We start from the raw sequence: 20,839 nt of genomic DNA, 5'->3' as shown, positions 1-20,839 counted from the left end.
ATTTCACTAATATTTTCAGAAAATTAATCAATTTCCTCTAATATTTTTGTCTTTTGAAAAAAAAAAATTCCCCAAATAGCCAAATTTTCTTGTAAAATTCCCCAACTTTTTTTTTTCTTCCCATTTTCGCTTTTTTTTTTTTTTTTTATCTTTATCTTTCTTTATCTGTACTTGAAAAAAAAACTGGAAGTATCTCTGTCTGTCATGATCTCTGTGACGCGCATAGCGCCTAGACCGTTCGGCTGATTTTCATGAAATTTGGGAAAGAATTAGTTTGTAGCATGGGGGTGTGCACCTTTAAGCGATTTTTCGAAAATTCGATTTTGTTCTTTTTCTATTCCAATTTTAAGAACATTTTCCAGAGCAAAATTATCATAAGATGGACAAGTAAATTACCAAGTTATCATAACGTGGAACCGTAACGTGGGCAAGCCAATTGGCAAGAAATTCATTATGCATTATTTGTAAATATACAGGGGAACCAAAAGACCTTTTAATTTTCTACTACGGGCAAAGCCATGCGGGTGCCGCTAGTCATAAATACAAGCGCCTGAAAGATAAGAAATAGCCAAATGTTTTTTTTTTCTACTTGCATTTACCACTCTGCTTCTGTATGTACATTTAAACTATGATTTTTGTATATATTTATCCAAGAACATATTCTTCATCACACTTATTTTTACCCGTTTCACGTATCAACTAGTTACTCACACAGAACATTAATGCGAATTCCGTAGCATAATATTCCACATAATGCGAATTCCATAAAGTTAAGCAAAGCAAAACCAACGCTGTTTAATACAAACAATGTAACTACTACTTCTTGATACGAATCTAAATACGAAAAAAATTTTTTTTTCCTTGAGGTTTTTTTTCCCCAGGTTTTCCCCAAGAAAAAATTTTTCCCCAAAGAATTCCCCTCAAAACCCATTTCCCCAAAATTTCCCCAGAGAGCACCAGATTTCCCGAAAATGGGGAAATTTCCCCCAATCTGGCAACACTGTGCTTTTATCGCCAACTCTTTGGTAATATTTTATCTATGTAGTTCCACGTGTAGTCTATTCCAGTCAGGAAAAAAAATATCGCCAAAGGTAAAAGCATTTGATAATGCAGACAATTTTTAAAAATTGATACTCATATTGTAATAACGAATAAATACCTTTGTGCTGACAATTCAAAAAGTCAGTAATCCAACGTCAGAAAGCACAAATATTTGCAAAATATTGCAGACACGTGTTTCGGTGTTACAAGGAACAGCTTTTCTCGGATGACTTTTCATCCAGAAGCTCACACTTCTTTGCATTGAAAAAGGTGTTCCTTGTAACACCGAAACACGTGTCTGCAATATTTTGCAAATATTTGTGCTTTCTGACGTTGGATTACTGACTTTTTTCATATTGTAATAGTTTGTTGTAAGTAAAAAATTATTTTTTTACTATAAAATGATAAAGGTCTCGCCGTTACAATTTTAGACATAAATTGCGACCTACCAATATTCGGTGCAGTGTTAATTTAATTGATTTCAAGTTTTTGTATTTAAAATAATTTTTACAGTTTGTCATGTGCGTGCGAGGCAAAATGAAATAGTTCATTTCGTTTTCTCATTCCATCATTTATAAAATCACTTACATTTTCATCTACTAGTTAATTCATTTTTATTCCTTTATTTAGTAATTCACTTATTCATTCATTCACTTATGTTCTTGTTCATTTATTCTTTTACTCGTTCATTTATTTTTCTTCATGTATTAAATAATTATGTTTTTAATTATTCGGTATCAGTATCTTTTCATTTATTCATTCAACGTTTTGTTTACTGATTCATTTGAGCAAAAATATTTTTTATAATCAAATAGAATGTATTTCGTTAGAAAAATGTTTTATTTTTCGCTTTGCCCCATTAAAAAAAAAAAAAAAAAAAAAAAAAGAACATTTTTCCTTTTTTTTTTTTTTGAAGGCGTAAATTTACTGCCAAAAATGAAAGTACTCTTTCAATGCAAGTTCCCCAAATTCCCCTTATATATGGATTGGCCATGAAAATGTATTTCGAATGCTGCTATTATCAAGGACTACCCAATTTAGATGGCTTGTCTCAGCACTGTAGACAATATCAGGTTGCTTAAATAAGTTGCACAGTTCCTTTTTTGCGTCTTGTACTTTTGACTCCATTTTTTCTGAACTCCTCCAAAGATGTGTCTTAGGATTCTACGCTCAAATGTACCCGAAAGTTTTTGAGAGGAAGTTTTTCCTTCCTCATGATACCTTCACAATGGTAGCTAAAAATATTTTAGCAATTGAGCGAGAGGTCCATGATCTTTATACGACAACTTCGCGCCAAAAAAGTGAAGATAAAAACTACGGGAGAGCTTGTAGCTTTTTAAAAAGCCAAAAGTTAAAAAAAAAGAAAAAAATCAAATCTTTATACATAAATGGCTACTTCTGTATGTGTGTGTGTATGTCCGAGGTAATCTTCAAAACTACTCGACAGATTTTAACCATTTTTTCACTATAGATAGCTACATTATCAGGGAGCAACTTAGGGCCGCACCGTCCCTATGTGCAAGGTCGTGCATATCACGACGGCGCCGGAGTTAAAAAGGCACCGAGCTCTACTGATCAAAAATGCTCATTATAAAGAAAAAAATCTATCGAAAAAATAAAATTGCACTTTTTATTATATCTAATGGAGGTAGTGAAATTATTGGTGATGATAAAGCTGAAATTATGAGGAAATAACTATTCTCTCTAAATCGACGGCCTTATGTTGTCATACATAAAAAATACGGAAAACACATTTGCATATTATTAACTTGTGCATAATATTTATGTATTGCGGAAAATAATTTAGGTTGACTTTTTAATTCCGAAAAGTAACGGCTTGAACACAATTACTCGATTTCCTCCACCCTTTCCCTTCAGAATTAGCTTGAATTTGAGTTACAATATCCTCGGAAGCTTGTTTAAATCCTTTATTGTATTTATTTAACATAAAGCAATTCTTCAAAAAAAAGGGGGGTGGGGTGGGGGGGAGGTTATTCATAGATAAAAATAAAAGTAAATAAACGATTCATTTCCATTTTAATCCCTGTACATATGTTTTCTGTATCATATGTTATGCTCTTCCAAAGAAACAACATTCAGGAATGATACTATACGAAAAGATCATCAACTGATACAGCACACAAATCAGAAATCATTATCCTTGAGTTACAATATCTTTGTTCTCAGGGCTTGTGACTTGTCACTATTTTTCAGTTGACTTCAAAATCCTAAAGGATTATTTGCAAAAAATTATAAGCTGAGCTGAAAGTCAATAGAAATTTTATGAATCAAAAAATATTGCTCGCTTTAAGCGGGGTTTGCTTGTTAAAAGCGAGTTATGCTCCTATAGATTTAACATTGTCCAAACCAAATCTTTCTGATTTCCTCGCTAAATCTGGGTTCGTTATAAGCGAGTTCGACTGTATACAAAGTACAATATTATTGAAGCACGTAGCTTCAAAAGTAGACATCTCAAATTCTAATTTGCGAGCAAATATGTTTTCTTCAGTTTTTTCAGTGCAATACATAGGTAAGGTCAACAATCTGAGACAGTCGCAGAGTTTCAAAACTGTCCCCAAAATGGTTTAAACGAAACAGGAAAGTTATTGCAACTCATATCTTTTTTTAGAGACTGATATGCGAAGTTTTCCTAAAAAATATATTTTGGAGATCCCTGAAAGTATCACTTTTGCAGCTATATGCTTCATATATTCTAAAAAATTGCGAGGAAAGTAAACTCAGACACACCCTCTCCCAGTTTTTGACCTACTAGGGAGAAAGAGTGAAAGAGTTGGACTTAATGTTATGTACTTTTATAAATTTACTTTCAATGCTATTTTTTTTAAGTAAAAACTTGTGTTTCAACAAATATGTTTAAGTGTGCATTTGGTAGAGCACAAAATGTTTCCACATAATTTTTTAAATAAATTAAATGCCAAACGCATTTTTTTCGTATTTGTCTATAAAACCTCAATCCAGGTGTTAACTATATTTTCCTCGAACGCCACTGCATAAAGACGCTCAAAAGACATTAGCACGACGGCGCCAATCAGGCTTGGCGCGAGCCTAAACTTAGGCTATAATTTATTCCTAAAAAACTTAGTTTAAAAGCGTTATGATGGAAAACAGTAAATATGTAATTTCCCCATTAAATGATTAAATAAAAAACCCATTGTTACAAAAATTCGTTGCCTTACAACAGCAATATTAAAAGTAATCATAATGAAAATTTTGAATCAAGGCTTCTCCGGAGCAAACATAAGTTTAAAGTCATTTAAACATTTGGAAACTCTACTTTTTGCACACTTAGGGCAGGGAAACAGTAGAGAGCTTCTTCTTTTTTCTTTTTTCGTGTGTGTACTATTTAATTAAATAAATCGTACGGTTTTTTTAGTGATCTTTGTTTTTGTTAGTTCATATTTTGGAAATTCTTCAAATTTTTATATGCTTCAATTCGTGCTTTCATTTCTAAATGAATACTCGTTCGTTCTTTATACTTATTGCTATTTTAATTTTATGGGTAAGGAAGAAGTTCGATTTTTAATCACGTCAAAGCGATGTGTTTTGAGTTCTTTCAGTTAAAACAGAAAAAGAAAGAAAGTAGCGATTGTTTCTCACAATTATTTCTGACCCAAGCAACGCCAGGTATTTTTGTTAGTATTAATATAATTGTCTCCTTCGAGCACAGAAATTTAAAAGCAAAATGGAGAAAAAAGAGGGACAAAAAATGAAATAGATTATCCGGCAATGACATCTTGATACAGCCACATGCGGTAGCCAACACGTGGCAAAACACATCAAATATCCTCCATGAAAAAGAGAGGAAAAAAAAATCAACGACACGGGGATGATGATCAACAATGATAAAAAAGAAAAAGAGGAACTCCAAGAAAGGGGGTGTTGGGCGTCTGACTTCAACATCTCAGCCCACGTGGGACATCCCGCGGAGATCCATGGGATTGGGAAGAATATGGAAGTTTGGTCTCCTGTTGTCTTTTTTGACGGGAATTTTAGTTTACGCCATCTGCCGGTCTTTTTACACGCCTGCGGAATCTTTTATATTGCGAGGGGAATGGCAGATATGGGTCAGGAATTTCTGTCGTTGTTCTTAATTTGAGATGACAAGACAGGGAGGAGTAGTTGAAGGGATTTCTATTACTTACTAGCTGCGTCCCCCGGCTTTGCACGATCTACCTCAAAAATGAAAGTTATGTCAAGTGACGCGAGTTCAACAATCAGACTTGAAATAAATAAATGTGTAAAATTTCCCGACAGACTACGGAAAAATAACCAAAAAGCCAAAAATTTAACTCCCCCCCCACCCACACATTACAGGAAAAGCCTCAATACGAAAGCCAGAATTTTATTTGTTCATATTCGAGATAAAAATGGCAGCAAATCTTTCTCCTCAACTCCTCAATGGTTTTCTTCCCGCTATAAATTTGTTGTCTCCAAAGTTTCACCAGCCTTTCATCCCCCCTCCTGTTTTTCATATTTAATCTTACCTTTATATGTATTAAAGGGGGGGGGGACACCAAATTTTAATAAAAGCATTGTCCAATAATGAATTTCTAATTGAAAAGCATTATATATATTAAAAACAGGTATAATTCACGCTCTAATTACCTTGGAACACGGAACAAATTTTATATGATGCAGAAAAATTAGGAGTTGGTATGGATATTTTATTCTAATTTTTGCGAGCATTTTTTCTCCCTCATATTAAAAAAGTGCCATTTTCGAGTCCTAAAATTTGAACGGTTCGGTACTTTTTTGGCGTTCGAAAATGTTCCTTCTCGGGTACACAAGTACCAAGTACCTTAGATTTGTATAGGAAGCACACTTACACACATTTATATTCTGTTTTATTTACAGTGGCTCCCAAAAGTGTTCGTACACCTACGACTTTCAGCGAAATTGGTCCCTATCCATTGGTTAAAATTAATACTGCGGAACAGGTATTTAATTATAAGATCTATGATCAATTTTTAACAAAACTACATGAAATGTTTTTAAAAAGTATTAAAACTTAATTTTTTAAAAATAAAAAACCAAAAAGTGCCGGAAATTTTATCTCACAAAAGTCTTCGTACATTTTAAAAAATGTCTATATATTATTGAATAATCTAACTTTTTATTAAGTTATTATTTAGTAGATTATCATGCAGTATCAACAACACCTTTTAAACGCCTGGGAATAAATTTCATTCTTTTTTCGCCTGATTTCTGTGTAAGTGTTCAACAACACTTTGAGTCTTACTGTTTCTAGCTCTATTTTCGTTTCAAAGCCGTATTTTCGTAATCTAGCCTCCAAATATCTCTAAATATGTTGCATTAAGTTCAAATCTGGAAATTGAGGGGGTATTTTCTAAACTTTAGGACAATTTTCGAGGCACTAGACGCAAACGTTGGATACCGTGTGCTTCTTATCGTTGTCTTGATAAAAAACAAAGTTGTTTCCAATAACCGAATTTTTGGCTAAGAGTTCAAAATTGGGTTTTAAAATATTTAAAGGAACGGCATGATACATTATTTCATCAAAAAATTCCAAACTATCAAGTCCTGATGCTGATATGCACCCTCACACTAGAACACCTCCACCGTCCTGATTAACTGATTTAACTAAGTTCCAAATTTTTTCTGCTACTTACAATTATACAACAATTTAACCAAAAATGTTGAATTTATTTTTATCTGTAAGTAAGACGAAATTGTAAAACGTTTTGAGCTTATTTATCATTGATTTTGCGACGAAAAGCGTAAGCTTTCTGTTTTTCGCACGATCAAGAAAATTTCAGCAGGAATAGGTCCCATTTAATCTAGCTAATCAGAGAACTTGGTGAACAATTTTAGGTGAAAATTAAATGTAAAATTTTTTATTTAACTCTGCAGAAACATTTACTGCACTCAAATGTGTATTTTTCTTAATTTATTTTAATTTAAATCTCCGATCACGCTTTGTCAACTTTGCCAGTCTTACCTTGTTTTCGGTCCGATTCTTTTCTTTAAAGCATTTTATCTAGCACTTTACTATGGAATGGTATAAATTATCTAATTTTGAGACATTTTAAACCAATTTACCGCTACCGTGAGGAAAAAAATCAAATTTTGAATGGTGTTTGTTGTTTTTTACGAGTACCAGCCATTTTAAAGTAATAAGCACAATATTAAGGAATAAATAAACAAAAAAATAAAGCCAAATGACTTTTAAGGGTCAACACAATGCAAAAATATTAAATAAACGGCATATGATACTTTTAATCATGAATTTATTCGAAAACATTTGAGTGTACGATGACTTTTGTGGCGTGTTATTTCTCTGTCTCTTCGTTTTTTGACCCATTTCAAACAGAAGATCCGTCAATATTTAAAAAAAAAAAAAAAACTACTGGGTTGTATTTAGAATGAAATAGGAATGATGTGAAAAAATACTGAACTTCATGTTCGAATTCAGTTTCGCGTTATTTTGGTCTTACTAAAAAATTTCAAAGTGTACAAACACTTTTGGGAGCCACTGTACATTGATTTGATCAGTGACTTTTCTGTTGATATTCGGATTTTTCTGAGAATTGCATGGATTTTAAAATAGAATTTTGATTAAAAATGTTTGCCCCTCCTCTTTGGGATATAAAACACCAACGAAAAATCAACGTTAATAAAGCACAACTATGAACTATAACCTTACAAAAATATTTTAGGTACCTGTGCCGGAAATTGGTCGACGGAGTAATACCTAAGATTAAGTTAGCAAACGTCCTGGTTTGATCGGGACAATCCCGGTTTTCAGACAAAATCCCGGTGTCCTGGCCGGTTTACATCACGTCCCGGAAAAAGATAAATTTGATTACAAATGACCAAAAAGGTCTAAAAATAATTAATTGTGAAGGATTATTTAGGATAATTACGTTATCATTTTTAACATCGACTTGTAAAATTAATACCGTATTAGTTACAGGATTTTTACAACAAGATTAAAACCGAAAAAGACTCAAAAAATTCCTATAAAATGGACTTTTTTGAGTCGCATATCTTAATGGAGTCTTAATGGATAGCTTGAATAGCTATCTTAATAGAGTAAAATTTCTTATTCCTCATTCAAAGTGTTTTTACTGACTAAAGTAAATTGCAAATATTTACAACTAAATGAAAAGTTCAAATTTTATCTGCTTTTGTTATTTTTTATCACCCCTGTTTTAGGTTTATAGTTAGTAACCATTTATTCATAGCTTTGAGAATAAACTGCCCTACACTCTAAAAATCAGCCACATGTGTGCACCCTTTTGAATACTAGCGACGACACGGGGGGTGGGGGAGGGGCATTCTGGTGTTCCGGTTGAACATTTCAGAAACCTGGCAAGCGAACCTGACAGTTAATAATGCCCTAACTTGGCAGTATTTGTTTTAACTTGCAGACCTTCTAGCAATCTTTTGGAGTAATTTAGACTTTATAGGATCAAGGGAATATTTTTTCTCAAAGTTTTGGCTTGTTCTATTTTGTATACATTTACAAGCAGAGATATTTTTAGAGGTATCAGTTGATACCTCTAGAAATATCTCTGCTTATAAATCCCCCCCCCCTCCCTTTGTTGCAATTTTAGATGTCAGCGTATACAGCATGTTAAAATGGAGACTTGGGAAATATGTTCGGGATCTGTTTTCTTTAGAAATGCAAACGCATTCCAAAGATCAATTCACCAAAATGCAAAGGCGAATCCAGAAAATTTTCAAGGGAGGGGCGATTGATTTTTATTAAACTCACCCTTTTCCCTTTCCCACCATATCCTGCGTTGCACATGTTGATTACAAATGTTTTGGTTTTCAATCTCGAAACATTTCCGGAATAGAACCCCCACACCTCCCTTCCCCCAATATCATCGAAGATCGCCTAAAATTGCGTTTATGTAACTTTAAAATCAAAACATTGCTGGAGGAGTCTCTCAAGGGAGGGATGATTGCTAGCCCGTCATTTAGGACATTTAGGAAGATCAGGGGGGGGGGATCAATTGCCCCCCCCCGGCTTTGAAAAATTAATGTTTCCACACTAAGTGGGCGTGGTTAATGTTGTTTTCCGAAAATTTGCACTGCTTAACCCCCCCCCCCCCCGCCCCTCCCCTTCTATCCACGCTTGCCAAAATGTCATGGAAATCTGAGAGAACTACAAAATATTTTAAACAGTCAGAGTAAGTTTGTATGACAATGACATCATCTTCTGGAACTGGCGTCAAACCTTCGTCCTTTTTTCTCGTTAATTTTGACACAACCTCTCTTTAACGACTTTGGATGCTCGCCAACAAGGAAACTTAAGATTTTCTCGTCTAAGAGGAAAGAAAAGAAAAGTAGCTGGCGAAGAAGATGGATTTTGAGGGTTTTCCCTGTCGTAGTGAAACCTGACAGACATGTAAATCAAACAATGCAGATTTAGGTGCATTGATATTTGGGATTCTTTTCAACTTTCTATGGCGCTTCAACCAAGCACGTAGCTGGGCACAAAGATTTGGGGGGGGGGGGGCACTGAGGCAAGGGGGGGGGACCTGATATTTTTCTCTTCTAGTGTAATTTTAAACATTTAATTGATATTGCTAGCTCTGTTCCAACAAGATTTATGAGCTCAGTGGAAAACTAACTTTTCCCATGGAGTAAGACAATTATCAATGGGGTCAACTAAAAAAATTAGTGGTGCAGATAGGGGCGTGCACAAAAATTTTGGAGCCCGTCACAAATGACTTGTACGGGCCCCCTCCATATTGTTTACCCCTACGTCTCTTTTTCTTTTTCACCGATATTGGGCCCCCTTCTGGCTCGGGCTTGGCCAACAGGTGTCCCTCCCCCCCCCCGTGCACGCCCCTGAGTCCATATATACTGTGGTGTAATAAAATTAATTTTAAAACACCATAACAATAAATTTATGCATCAAACATGTGGAAAATCAGTTGATTTTTATTTCGTCCATTTCGTCCAATTTTTTGCGGTGTCCTGGACTCTTTAACGAAAAAGTAACACTCCTGCCGGAAATAGTCCACAGTTTTTTTAAGACGTGAAAATACTCTTTGACATATACATTCCTATGTTTGAATTAATATTTACTTCATAAACGAACTGAAATACACCAACAAAAATGTATATAATTGATGCTCGGATTGCCGATAAACGTAAAAACTAGACTGTAGCTGATATTTTGAATCTACAAATTATATAATTTTAATTTTTGAAACTACAATTAATTTTAAAAGAAAATTAAACGCACACGAACACGCGCGCGCGCTCAAATATACCATATTTATTTTGTAGTTTTAAGTTTTTACTTCTGCGACTGCTGGTTTTTTTTTTTTTTTTTTTTTTTTGGGGGGGGGGGGTAACTTTTTTTTTTTGCAGGGTACGTTAGTGCTTTTGGAGGATGCTTTGCAGTGACAAAAAGATGTGCAATTGAGCACGTTCTTCAATGGGGTGATTTCCTTCAATCAAAAGTACTTCTTTTAGTCATTGAAATAGATAGAATGAGGAAAAAAAAAAAAAAATACCATGGATCCAGAAAATACTTTCATTTTCCCAAAAGATTCCTTTTTTAAATTAATTTTTTAAAATGTCCGATTTTTCAAACAAGGCGTGGTCTTAATGACGTCACAAATAATGCTCTTGGCGCATTTTTCTATCGCGTTTCCACGTTATGATAATCAAGAAGCGAATTACAATCGCACTCTACGGTTGCTATCAACCATATCGTTGCCAATACACGTGAGTAAAGATGCGAATTAAATATTTTGGACCGTGAATGGCAACACTGAATGGCATTTCATCATTTGTGATGTCATCCGCAGAAGCGTTAAACGATGAAAGAGCGCCGATTTAAGTATTTTTTTAAAAATATTAAACTTAAAGAAATTATTTTAAAAATGGTCAGATCCTATGTTTTTAAGCATGCTCTTTCAGAAAAAAGTACTTTTAAAATTTTGGAAACGACCCCCATTATTGGTTTGTAATTTGCTTTTCGTGTTCCATGTTACTTAGAAAAGGATGGAATATTTTGAAATTTTATGTGTGTTCTGGCCCGCGAGAGTGATTTGAATATGAGGTACGGCCCTCGGTCAAAAAAAGGTCGGGCACCACTGTTATAGGAGACAATAGGATCGCCAGAAAAGTGATAAAAGGTATTTTTAGAAATAATTTTGGTGACAGAAAGAGTGAGAAGGATTTTAGCAGGTGCGTGGGACAGGACGTGGAAAGTCCAAACATTTTCTTAGCAGCCCAAACAAGTTATATTAACCATTACCAATTAAGACATTGGAAAATTGCAAATGAACTGCAACGGTTAAAGAAAAATGAAGAAAGCTAAAAGTAAAAAGGTTCGAAATGAATACATTGTACTGCACTGAGAAAAAGGAAATTTGAGATTGATTGAGAGTTATGTGCAAATATGAAGATGAACGCAATTAAAAAAAAAAAGCGATTTTATCACAAGTGCATCAATACAATGTTCCAAGCTGCTCACCGTTCAAAAGAACGGTCGTTCATTTTTTAGGTGAACGAATGGATCCGTTAATTTTAAGGATTCGTTCTTTTTGACCCGTTCGTTCATGAACGACACATCCCTAATTTGAACCAACTTATTGATTTACTTTTAATTTAAATTATTTCTTTTATTTTATTCTATTTATACTTTATTTCATTTATTTATTTAGTTGTGTGTCTGTGTGTGCATGTCATTGGCATAGCACAGAACTCTGCTAACATAATAATTAAAAATAAATGAATAAATAAATAAAAATGTTTAAAAAAATACATGAATTTAAAAAAAGAGCTAAAGAATTAACAAGGGAAAGAATATTGAGAAAAAATGGGGGGTGGGGTTGCGCCATTGAACTTGGGGGGGGGGGCACCTCTGCGTCTCCCCCTGGAAAAAATTTTATTGTCGGTCCGAGATGTGTCATAAAATTATGTGAAAATTGCTACCGCCTTTTTCTTCCATCGACAATTATTCAGATACATTTCTTGTTTCAGATGCACCTCCTTCGTTTTCCTTGCCGGGATATTAGTCTACTGCATCTACTCCATCGTCACGGTTCCAGTTAAAGACGCGGCGTCCGCCCATTTGGAATCCGGCAATGCTCGTGAGTATCATTAGAATTGATGACAACCTCTCACATCACCGAAAACATCAATCAAGTGCTTATAGAAGTCTTCTGGTCTCTTCGTGTCAAAACATCCATTCCTTTCCAGCAAAAATAACAAAGCGAGTCCTGTTCTGTTTCCTTGAATTTTGTTTGGAATAATTAGGCTCGAAGTGACTTTTAGATTATTTTGATTGTGGTTCATGGCAGTCGTGCTTCCTTTGGACTAGATATGGTCAATGACGTATCGAATTTAATCATCGAGCATATTTTTTATTTTATTTTTTTTAACTTAGAACAGTAAAGTTTTTCTTTCAATCCAACATGAAAGCGACTCCCTTTTAGAACTTTCATTTAACAACTATAACAAGCAAGATGACAGCTAAATCATTTAAGGACAGGAATATTTAAAAACGACATCAACTTTTTCTGGATCGATTTTTTAAATTTTGCTTCGAGGAACACGTTCCCGGCATTCCGATTTCACTCTCCAGGGTTCCCCGTACTTGCCACTGTACGTGGTTTAACCGGTTGGATGGGGCTCTGAAGACAGCTCTGATTTTTTTATTCAGACCAAAAGCCGAGCAATCCCTGGTCCGGTACTCCGGAAGGTATCGTTTCACTTGGAGTACTTTGTACCACCAGCATATTTAACGTACCTCAGTCACCTTTAACGAGCACGGAGGATCTTCGACCAGCTGAGACCCCCACAGTTACGAGTCCGACGCCTTGCCGATCAGGCCACCAAGGCATCCTTGCATTCAGACTACCTGTATGCCAAATTTCATGATTGTGAAATTGGTTGTAGGTTCGGCTGCAAATCGCGACGTGACAGACACACACACACACAGATGATCGCAGATATAGCTTGGGCTGTGAGTCCAAGTCGGACTGATTTTGGTTTAAAGGAGTCAGAGTCGGGGGTCGAAGGTTTGAAATATCAAGACTCGGAGTCGGTCATTTTTCCTTAAAGTTCGCAACTCTGCCAGTGCTTGCGGAGTCAGATTCGCACTAATTTTGTGGTAAAGGAGTCGGAGTCTCATTTTTCCTCGGTATCATCGGATTCGGAATTTGATGACCGAGATCCATAAAGTTTCACCGAGTACATATGGATCTCGGTCATCAAATTCATTCTTCATGTTCATTTTTGAAAAAAGAAAAAAGGAATAATATTGCGAGAGAATGAGATTGAAAAGAAATATATTTTCTTTTCAGTCAAAAAAAGCTTCACCGAGTATATATCAGTGCATACTTGTTGTGGGTCCGAAAGTGCTCAGTGTCGCGCGTGTTGAGCACTTACCACGGGTACAGGAGACAGCAGAAAAAAAAATGGCCTTCCATTTTACCTCTCATCTAAATTGAGGTAGTGAGAAGCAAACGGATGTAAGTGAACATTTTCAAGTTTTGAGTAAAATGCGTTTAAAGATACCGTCCTAGGTAGGCTTTCATTGATTTTTTTTCTTCTAAATCATGCTATGCAGCAGCACCCACCAGGGCTACTAATTCTATCTCTTGCCCCAAGACAGACGATTGGTTCCCCCACTATTTGTACTAATTATCTCCAAATTTTTAATTTTTCCACATACATCCCTTTGCTTCTCACTGCCTCCATTGTGATAGTTGAAATAATTCTCCAATTCCATTTCAATCGTATGACCAGCATGAGTATTTTGCGATGCATTTTTATTACTTTAGGGATCGTTTACAATTTCACAAAATATATACAACGACCTAGTAATGAAGTTGCAAATGGCCTTTGCTAAAGAAACTGGATACCTGAATGTCAACACTAGTAAGACAGTTACTTTGGAAGATGGCAAATGCCATTTCACGGTTTAAACTAACAAGAAACACTATCAGGAATGCTTATTATATATGTGAAATAAATGAAAGAACAGAAATTACGAAGACAAACATTCACACGTTCAAGAACTAAACACTATCGGCGAATGAAAATTAACCGTAACGAGATCCAACCGCTTTTGGAACACCTTACCCCAAACCCTATTTTTGACTGCCCTGCTACTCGAAGAGCCATGTCTCTTATTGGGGAGTTTCCCTTCAGTGGCCAACTTTATACTGACCATATCATCAACATTGCACAATGTGTGTTATTAGCACTTGAATATTTAAAAATGTTTCATCTCATGGACACGACACCAACCAACCAAATCTAACGACCCGGTTTATTACTGGGGGAGTAGACATTTTCTGTCTCAGTCATGAACGTTACAACCTGCAGTTAACCAATACCTCCTCTGAATTATCCATCTTTGTACCCGATAAAGAGTGGTGGGTTCGGAACCCTACCTCTCAATGATCCGCTTGTTTTGAGGGAATTTTCATACCGTGGCTTTAAAGTACCCGCTATGAGCGGGGTGAGCCAACCAATGTGAATGGGCTCTTAGGCCTCCTTCATACGAGGCAACTTGGATGAGGGAATAGGAGTTTAGTAAGACCTCATTTGGAGTATACTGTTCAGTTTTGGTCTCCTTATCTCAGGAAAGACATTTCTGTATTGGAAAGGGTTCAAAGAAGACTTACTAGACTAGTAAGAGGACTTTCAGATTTAGACTATGATAACAGACTTAATAGACTTATCATGCGTAGCCTGGAGCAAAGGAGAGCCAGAGGGGACATAATGCAGTTGTTTAAATTTACCAAAATGTACGATGTTAACGGGTTAAATTTTCTCACGGAAAGCAAGACAAGGGAACATTGTTTTAAGCTATTCAGAATTCAGGCTAACCTGGAAATTAGGAAAAATTACTTTTTTAGTAGGGTTGTGGGTACTTGGAGCAGCTTACCGGAAGAGGTGGTAATGAGCAAGGGGGTGGATAGCTTTAAGAGGGCCATTGATCTTCATTGGGGACTTATAAACTGGCTAGGACCAGCCTAGCTGGGCTCAGAGCAGAGCCTGTTGCTGGTCGTCACATTTGTATTTGTATTTGAATCAACTTTCCAACGAGCGGTTATTAGAAAGTGCAACCTAGTAGAAAAGTTAAGGAATCGCCCGGAATCCTTCACACGACAGCCACCTAGTGAGACATGTCAGGCACATGTGCCGCCGGGGCACGACATTCATTTCTGGAATTTTATTTAAGGTTAAGTATAGTTACTAGTTTTTTTCCACCCATAAATAACTAATGAAGCTAAGAAGACTGAAAAAAAGAATTGTTTAGTTTATGACCATTTTTTTTTTTTTTTATATATATATATTTGGGAGGAGAGGTGCAATATCCTATTCACTATTTAATTGAACTAAAGTATGAGCATTACTAAAGTTGAGCATTAAAAGTATTAAGTTATAAAATGAATATATATAAAAAAAGCAGTGGTGATATTAGGCATGGGAAAAATATGCAACTGCACTGGGCTCTGCGACGCTATATACAAGGGCTCCGCAAGAGCTACACTGTGGAAAAGTTAAACGTTATTTTGCATTGACTTAAAATGATAGAATAGAGAGGGGATCTATTGTGGGCCTTGTTCCTCATTTTTAGTTAGACGAGCCCTGTGTGCCGCTATATTATTCTCATCCCGATGAGTTAAATCAACTTTTTAGTTGATCAACTCATCAGAACATTGCCAAGTGTTATCTTTACACACGAGTAAACTAGTTAAGGGTCAAATCAGTTCAGTTTTAACCAGGAACGTAACTAGTTCATTTTCGAACAGGGACAAGACCTCGTTTCGGCACCCCCCCCCATACAAAACAAACAAAGCAAAAAAAAAAATCCCCGAGAAACTTCATAACATCAACAACACCAGAGTCCCTCAGGTACATTACAGAGAAAATACACGTTCCTTTATATATATATATATATATATATATATATATATATATATATATATATATATATATATATATATATATATATATATATATATATATATATATATATATATATATAATTATTATTATATATATATATATATATATATAATTATTATATATATATATATATATATATATATATATATATATATATATATATATATATATATAATTATTATATATATATATATATATATATATATATATATATATATATATATATATATATATATATAATTATTATTATAATACAAGTGAAGAATATTGAAAAGACCAGACCAAAAGCTCATAGATGCGCAACGCAGCAACGCTAAAAAGACAAGTAAATATATAAAGTATTACAGCCAAATAACAAGTTTTAAACAATTTTTAAGAATAATAATGATGAGAAAAAGAAGACTAGAAGCAGCAATTAATAGAAAAAGTTGAAAGGTTGAATCAAGAGCTCATCAGCCGTGGAGGATTCAATAAGTATGGTCAAAAGACCAAAAAATGAAACTACAAACTAAAAAGAGGGTGTTTAAGCTTCAGTATATGCAGAACAGAATATCATATTGAGCTAAACGCACCACATGGTAAACTATCTTTATCTTTACTAATAATAAAGCTGAAAGTCTCTCTGTCCGGAGGATGTCTGGATGTCTGGATGTCTGTAGGATATCTGTAGGATGTCTGTGACGCGCATAGCGCCTAGACCGTTCGGCCGATTTTCATGAAATTTGGCACAAAGTTAGTATGTAGCATGGGGGTGTGCACCTCGAAGCGATTTTTTGAAAATTCAATTTTGTTCTTTTTCTATTCCAATTTTAAGAACAAAACTATCATAAGATGGACGAATAAATTACGAAATTATCATAACGTGGAACCGTAACGTGGGCACAAGCCAATTGGCGAGAAAATTCACTACACATCATTTGTAAATATACAGGTGAACCAAAAGACCTTTTAATTTGCTATTACGGGCGAAGCCGTGCGGGTACTACTAGTATACAATAAACAAGAACTTAAACCTAAAATTAAGATCTTAAATTTAATTCTAACTATCAAATTTCAACGCAAATGTAGCAGAATCACGAAGGAGACGGCAGTGAGAAGTAAAGGGATGCAAGTGGCAAAATTAAAAATTTGGAGATAACCAGTACACATAGTAGGTGAACCTCTCCTCTGTCTTGGAGCAAGAGATAGTACTAGTAGCCCTGGTAGGTGCTGCTGCACAACATGATTTAGAAAAAAATCAATGAAAGCCTACTTAGGCTATACGCGTTTTACTCAAAACTTGAAAATATCTACTTACATCTCTTTGCTGCTCACTGCCTCATATGAGCCAAGGACGAATTTTACACAAAATGCATTTGCAATTTATACATGTCTTGTAATGTAACTTTTCGTTACACCGTGATGGAGTACTCTTTAACCAGTAGAATATATAGATAAATAACACTCCATTTGGTATCATTTTTGAACCGTTTCACCACTGCAAGCCATATTTGAATTGGGCAGTGATAAAGGAGTCCGCTGCCTATAGTGCCCTAAGCCTTATAAATGCGACTTTTACGTAATTATAAGTTTTTATATAGCTTTATCACTGTATTGCTTTTTTTTAAAACAACGATAGGGGTACAAATCCTTAAGTATTTTATTTATTATTTGATATACGATGTTATTCAAGGAAAAGTATTTTTTTATTTCCACAAGAGAGTAATTCACAACTTGCAATATTACTTTTAAAAAAAATAAATAAATAAAAATTATAACTTCAATAAAACAAAAATTTTCAATTATTTATTTTTCAGTATTTTAATGTACTACTATGAAGAAATTCGCAAGAAAAATATCAATATTCAACTAAAAAAGAGCAACATATCGCAATAATGCGTGAAATAATTTTAAATCCGATAAAAAAATTTAGTAGGTTGTTTGTTTTTGTTCCTTACTTGAAATTAATTGAATATTACTATACTTGGCTTATCCTGACTTTAAGCTGAGATCTTATTGTAGTTCAAAAGGACAGATTATCTTATTTAAATTCTATCTTAATAATTTTATATGCAACACATTTTAAATTTTCGCAATCTATGCAGTTAAATATTAATTATTACAAGAGCAAATTTTTATAAAAGACGCACGTCCCTCAACTCTGGTATATAGTATACATCTGAGAAATAGTTAATAGAAAAAACAGAAACCTAATGTGCTTGAGATAAAAACTCTTTCTGTTAACCTTTAAAAAAAAAAAAAAAAAAAAAAAAAAAAAAAAAAAAACACATATCTTAAAAATGTTAAATATTATATGTTTTCAGTGCGCTTCCGTTCAGGTTATTTTCATTTACAGTACAACTTCATTTTTTCGAACTAGCGGGGACCAAAGGCAATCCGGATAACGAAAATCCGGGTAATTTGTAAAACACATTCGTAAATAAGCAGACATCTTTTATTACACCAAAAACGCTGTAACAAAATTAAGTAGGATTGTTACTCGCAAACACTTAATCATTTATAGTTCAGCTGCTGTGGTGTAGGAATGACACTCCAAATATGCCATGCTGTTTATTAGATGACTATAATTTATTGCACGTCCTATGCAGGAGTTGTGTATTTAATCAAAATAAAGAGGAAATATTTGGTACATTGACAGTTTCGTTCCGGCTGTCATAATTTAGAATTATATGATTTCAGTGAATATAATTTTTAACTTTAAAAATTTGATCTGGATAAGCCGGAGACCTGGATAAACGGGGGCAAGATAAACGAGGTTCTACTGTAATTATAAAGATGCATCAAAAGTACCAAAGAAAAATTCAAGTTTAGAGCAGAAAAAAATAGCTGATTTCTGACACATTGATTGACGTTATGATTTAAGCATATTTAAAATATTGTGTAGGTGGAAAAAATTTATTTGAACTAAGTCGAAAATTTATCGTTTTAAGTTCAATTTATCCTCAAAATAACCCTAGTATTTTCTAAAGAAAAATTGGCAACCTCCCGAACTCTGAATTGAATCTCCATTATTATAGTGCGAGATTTTTTTCCCCAAGATTGAGAAAAATTATAAAATTCAACAAATTTGTATTACATCATTCAAATTATATAAACATTGCCTTACCTACTCTCCTAACGTCTTTAGCATTTAACCACGATGATAAATAAGATGAAGATTGTTGGGGGCCTCTTTTTCGTGGTCTTTCGCTCTCTTTCTGAATTCAGCTTCAAATAGTTTTTCGACATATCTTAAAATTGATTTAAAACTATACAAGATGAGCAAAAAATATCCTGAGAACGGAGTAAAAAGCAGAAAACAAATTCGTGGTACGAGCTAGAAAAGGGTTCTGTTGGATTAAGATAGTGGCTCCAATTCCTAAGCCATGGGCTATGGCCAAGGAAACAGTCTATCGATTTTCCCGTAGGCCGTTGGGGTGGGGTAGACAAGTTCTCGTCATTGTAAAAGCTGAGAGGAAGACATGTTGACAGCTTTATGACGTTTAATTGTAGAAAAAGGACATTTGAGCATTTCCGCTGTTTTGTATTGGTGTGTACTTCCCTCAGCTTAGCTCCCATATTCCTCCTCTGAGAGGAAAATTCTTAGATAACATATATCAAGCATTGGTCACTCTGAGGAAACACATGCATGCTATTTACAGCGCCCTCCTACTCTCTCTCTCTCTGTCTATCCTTTTTATCCACATTAAACCATGCAAACTTTCTGCCAGCGCCTGCACAGCGTTTTTTTTTGGGGGGGGGGAGGGGAGGGGTGGCTTTTAGTAACTTGTCCTTTTTAAAAAAAATTAAATTTAAGCATTTATTTAGTCAGCTTAGCACCCCGTCTGCCCCCCTTTAGTTACGTCCCTGGTTTTAACTGAGTTGTTGAGCAACTGCTCGAATAACTTCGACATATTAGAAGAAAAGTTGAACCAACTAAGTTGCCTCGTGTGATGACAACGAAACGCCAGTCAACTAGTTGACAGGGAACTAACCGCCTCGTGTCCACTAACCGCCTCGTGTGTAGACGCCTGATTGTAGCAGTGGAAAAAAATTGAAGATCACAGATCTCTCTTTTTATTTATTTTAAAGAATGGTTTGAGGGTTCCGGAGGATTATCTGAGATCCGTTTTTATGGTATAAAAATTTTTCATAAGTACTCTGAAGTTGAAAAATTACTCTCTGTTGTGTGACTGTTGTATGATTTGATGTAATTAAATTGAATCTGAGGTCGTTCTTTAAAGTTCGCACTTTCATCAAAATAAAAAATCTTTTTTTTTCTCTCCAATTTTAGAACCGATTAATTGCAAAACAATTACATCAAACAGAAAACTTTTTAATTCTGTTCTCATGTGTTTTCTTCTGTGTTTGCTATGTACCATTTTCGGAGATCAGAATTTATTTTCTCCAATTCCCTCTCAGTTAAAGTTACGAAAGAAACACAATTATGAATCAGCGTGTAGAATGCCAACCACACAACTACACTGGTGTAAGAAATTAAGAGAATTTTCAGATTTGGTCAATTATTTCCAGAACTACTGGACCGATTTCAATGAAATTCGGTATGTACATGCATTGAAACAATACAAACCAAATAGCCATCTAAAATTTAGAATACACACGCATGGTCATAAAAAAACGCTCGTTATAGTTGGATGGTATAAAACAGCGGTTGCAAAATTGAAAAAAAAAGATGGGTTAGTTGGGGATATGATCCCTTGTAACAGACATATAGGCCTCGCAGTGTGACTCCTTACTTAAAATGAAGCAGTTTATGGGATCCTGGGACAATTTTTTCCACTCGTTCAACAACGCTATACTCAGGCTGTAGAGGGTCCCCGGAGGGGTATTGAGAGTTGCTATTGCCCTCCCGAGAGCG

The 20,839-nt window shown here is 34.8% G+C and overlaps 1 protein-coding gene across 1 annotated transcript in view; it reads left to right on the top strand.

Moving 5' to 3' along the window:
• Positions 1-20,839, top strand: part of LOC129221213 (uronyl 2-sulfotransferase-like) — a 63,073-nt gene that overhangs the window by 11,542 nt on the left and 30,692 nt on the right. Inside the window, exon 3 of the mRNA XM_054855668.1 lies at positions 12,037-12,146. Within this exon, the coding sequence (XP_054711643.1) occupies positions 12,037-12,146 (110 nt within the window). The remainder of the gene's footprint in view (positions 1-12,036; positions 12,147-20,839) is intronic.

This window comes from Uloborus diversus, chromosome 4 (genome assembly GCF_026930045.1).
Source record: "Uloborus diversus isolate 005 chromosome 4, Udiv.v.3.1, whole genome shotgun sequence".
NCBI lineage: Eukaryota > Metazoa > Arthropoda > Arachnida > Araneae > Uloboridae > Uloborus > Uloborus diversus.
The sequence above is the reverse complement of the archived record's forward strand: the minus strand, read 5'-3'. Positions and strand labels throughout refer to the sequence as shown.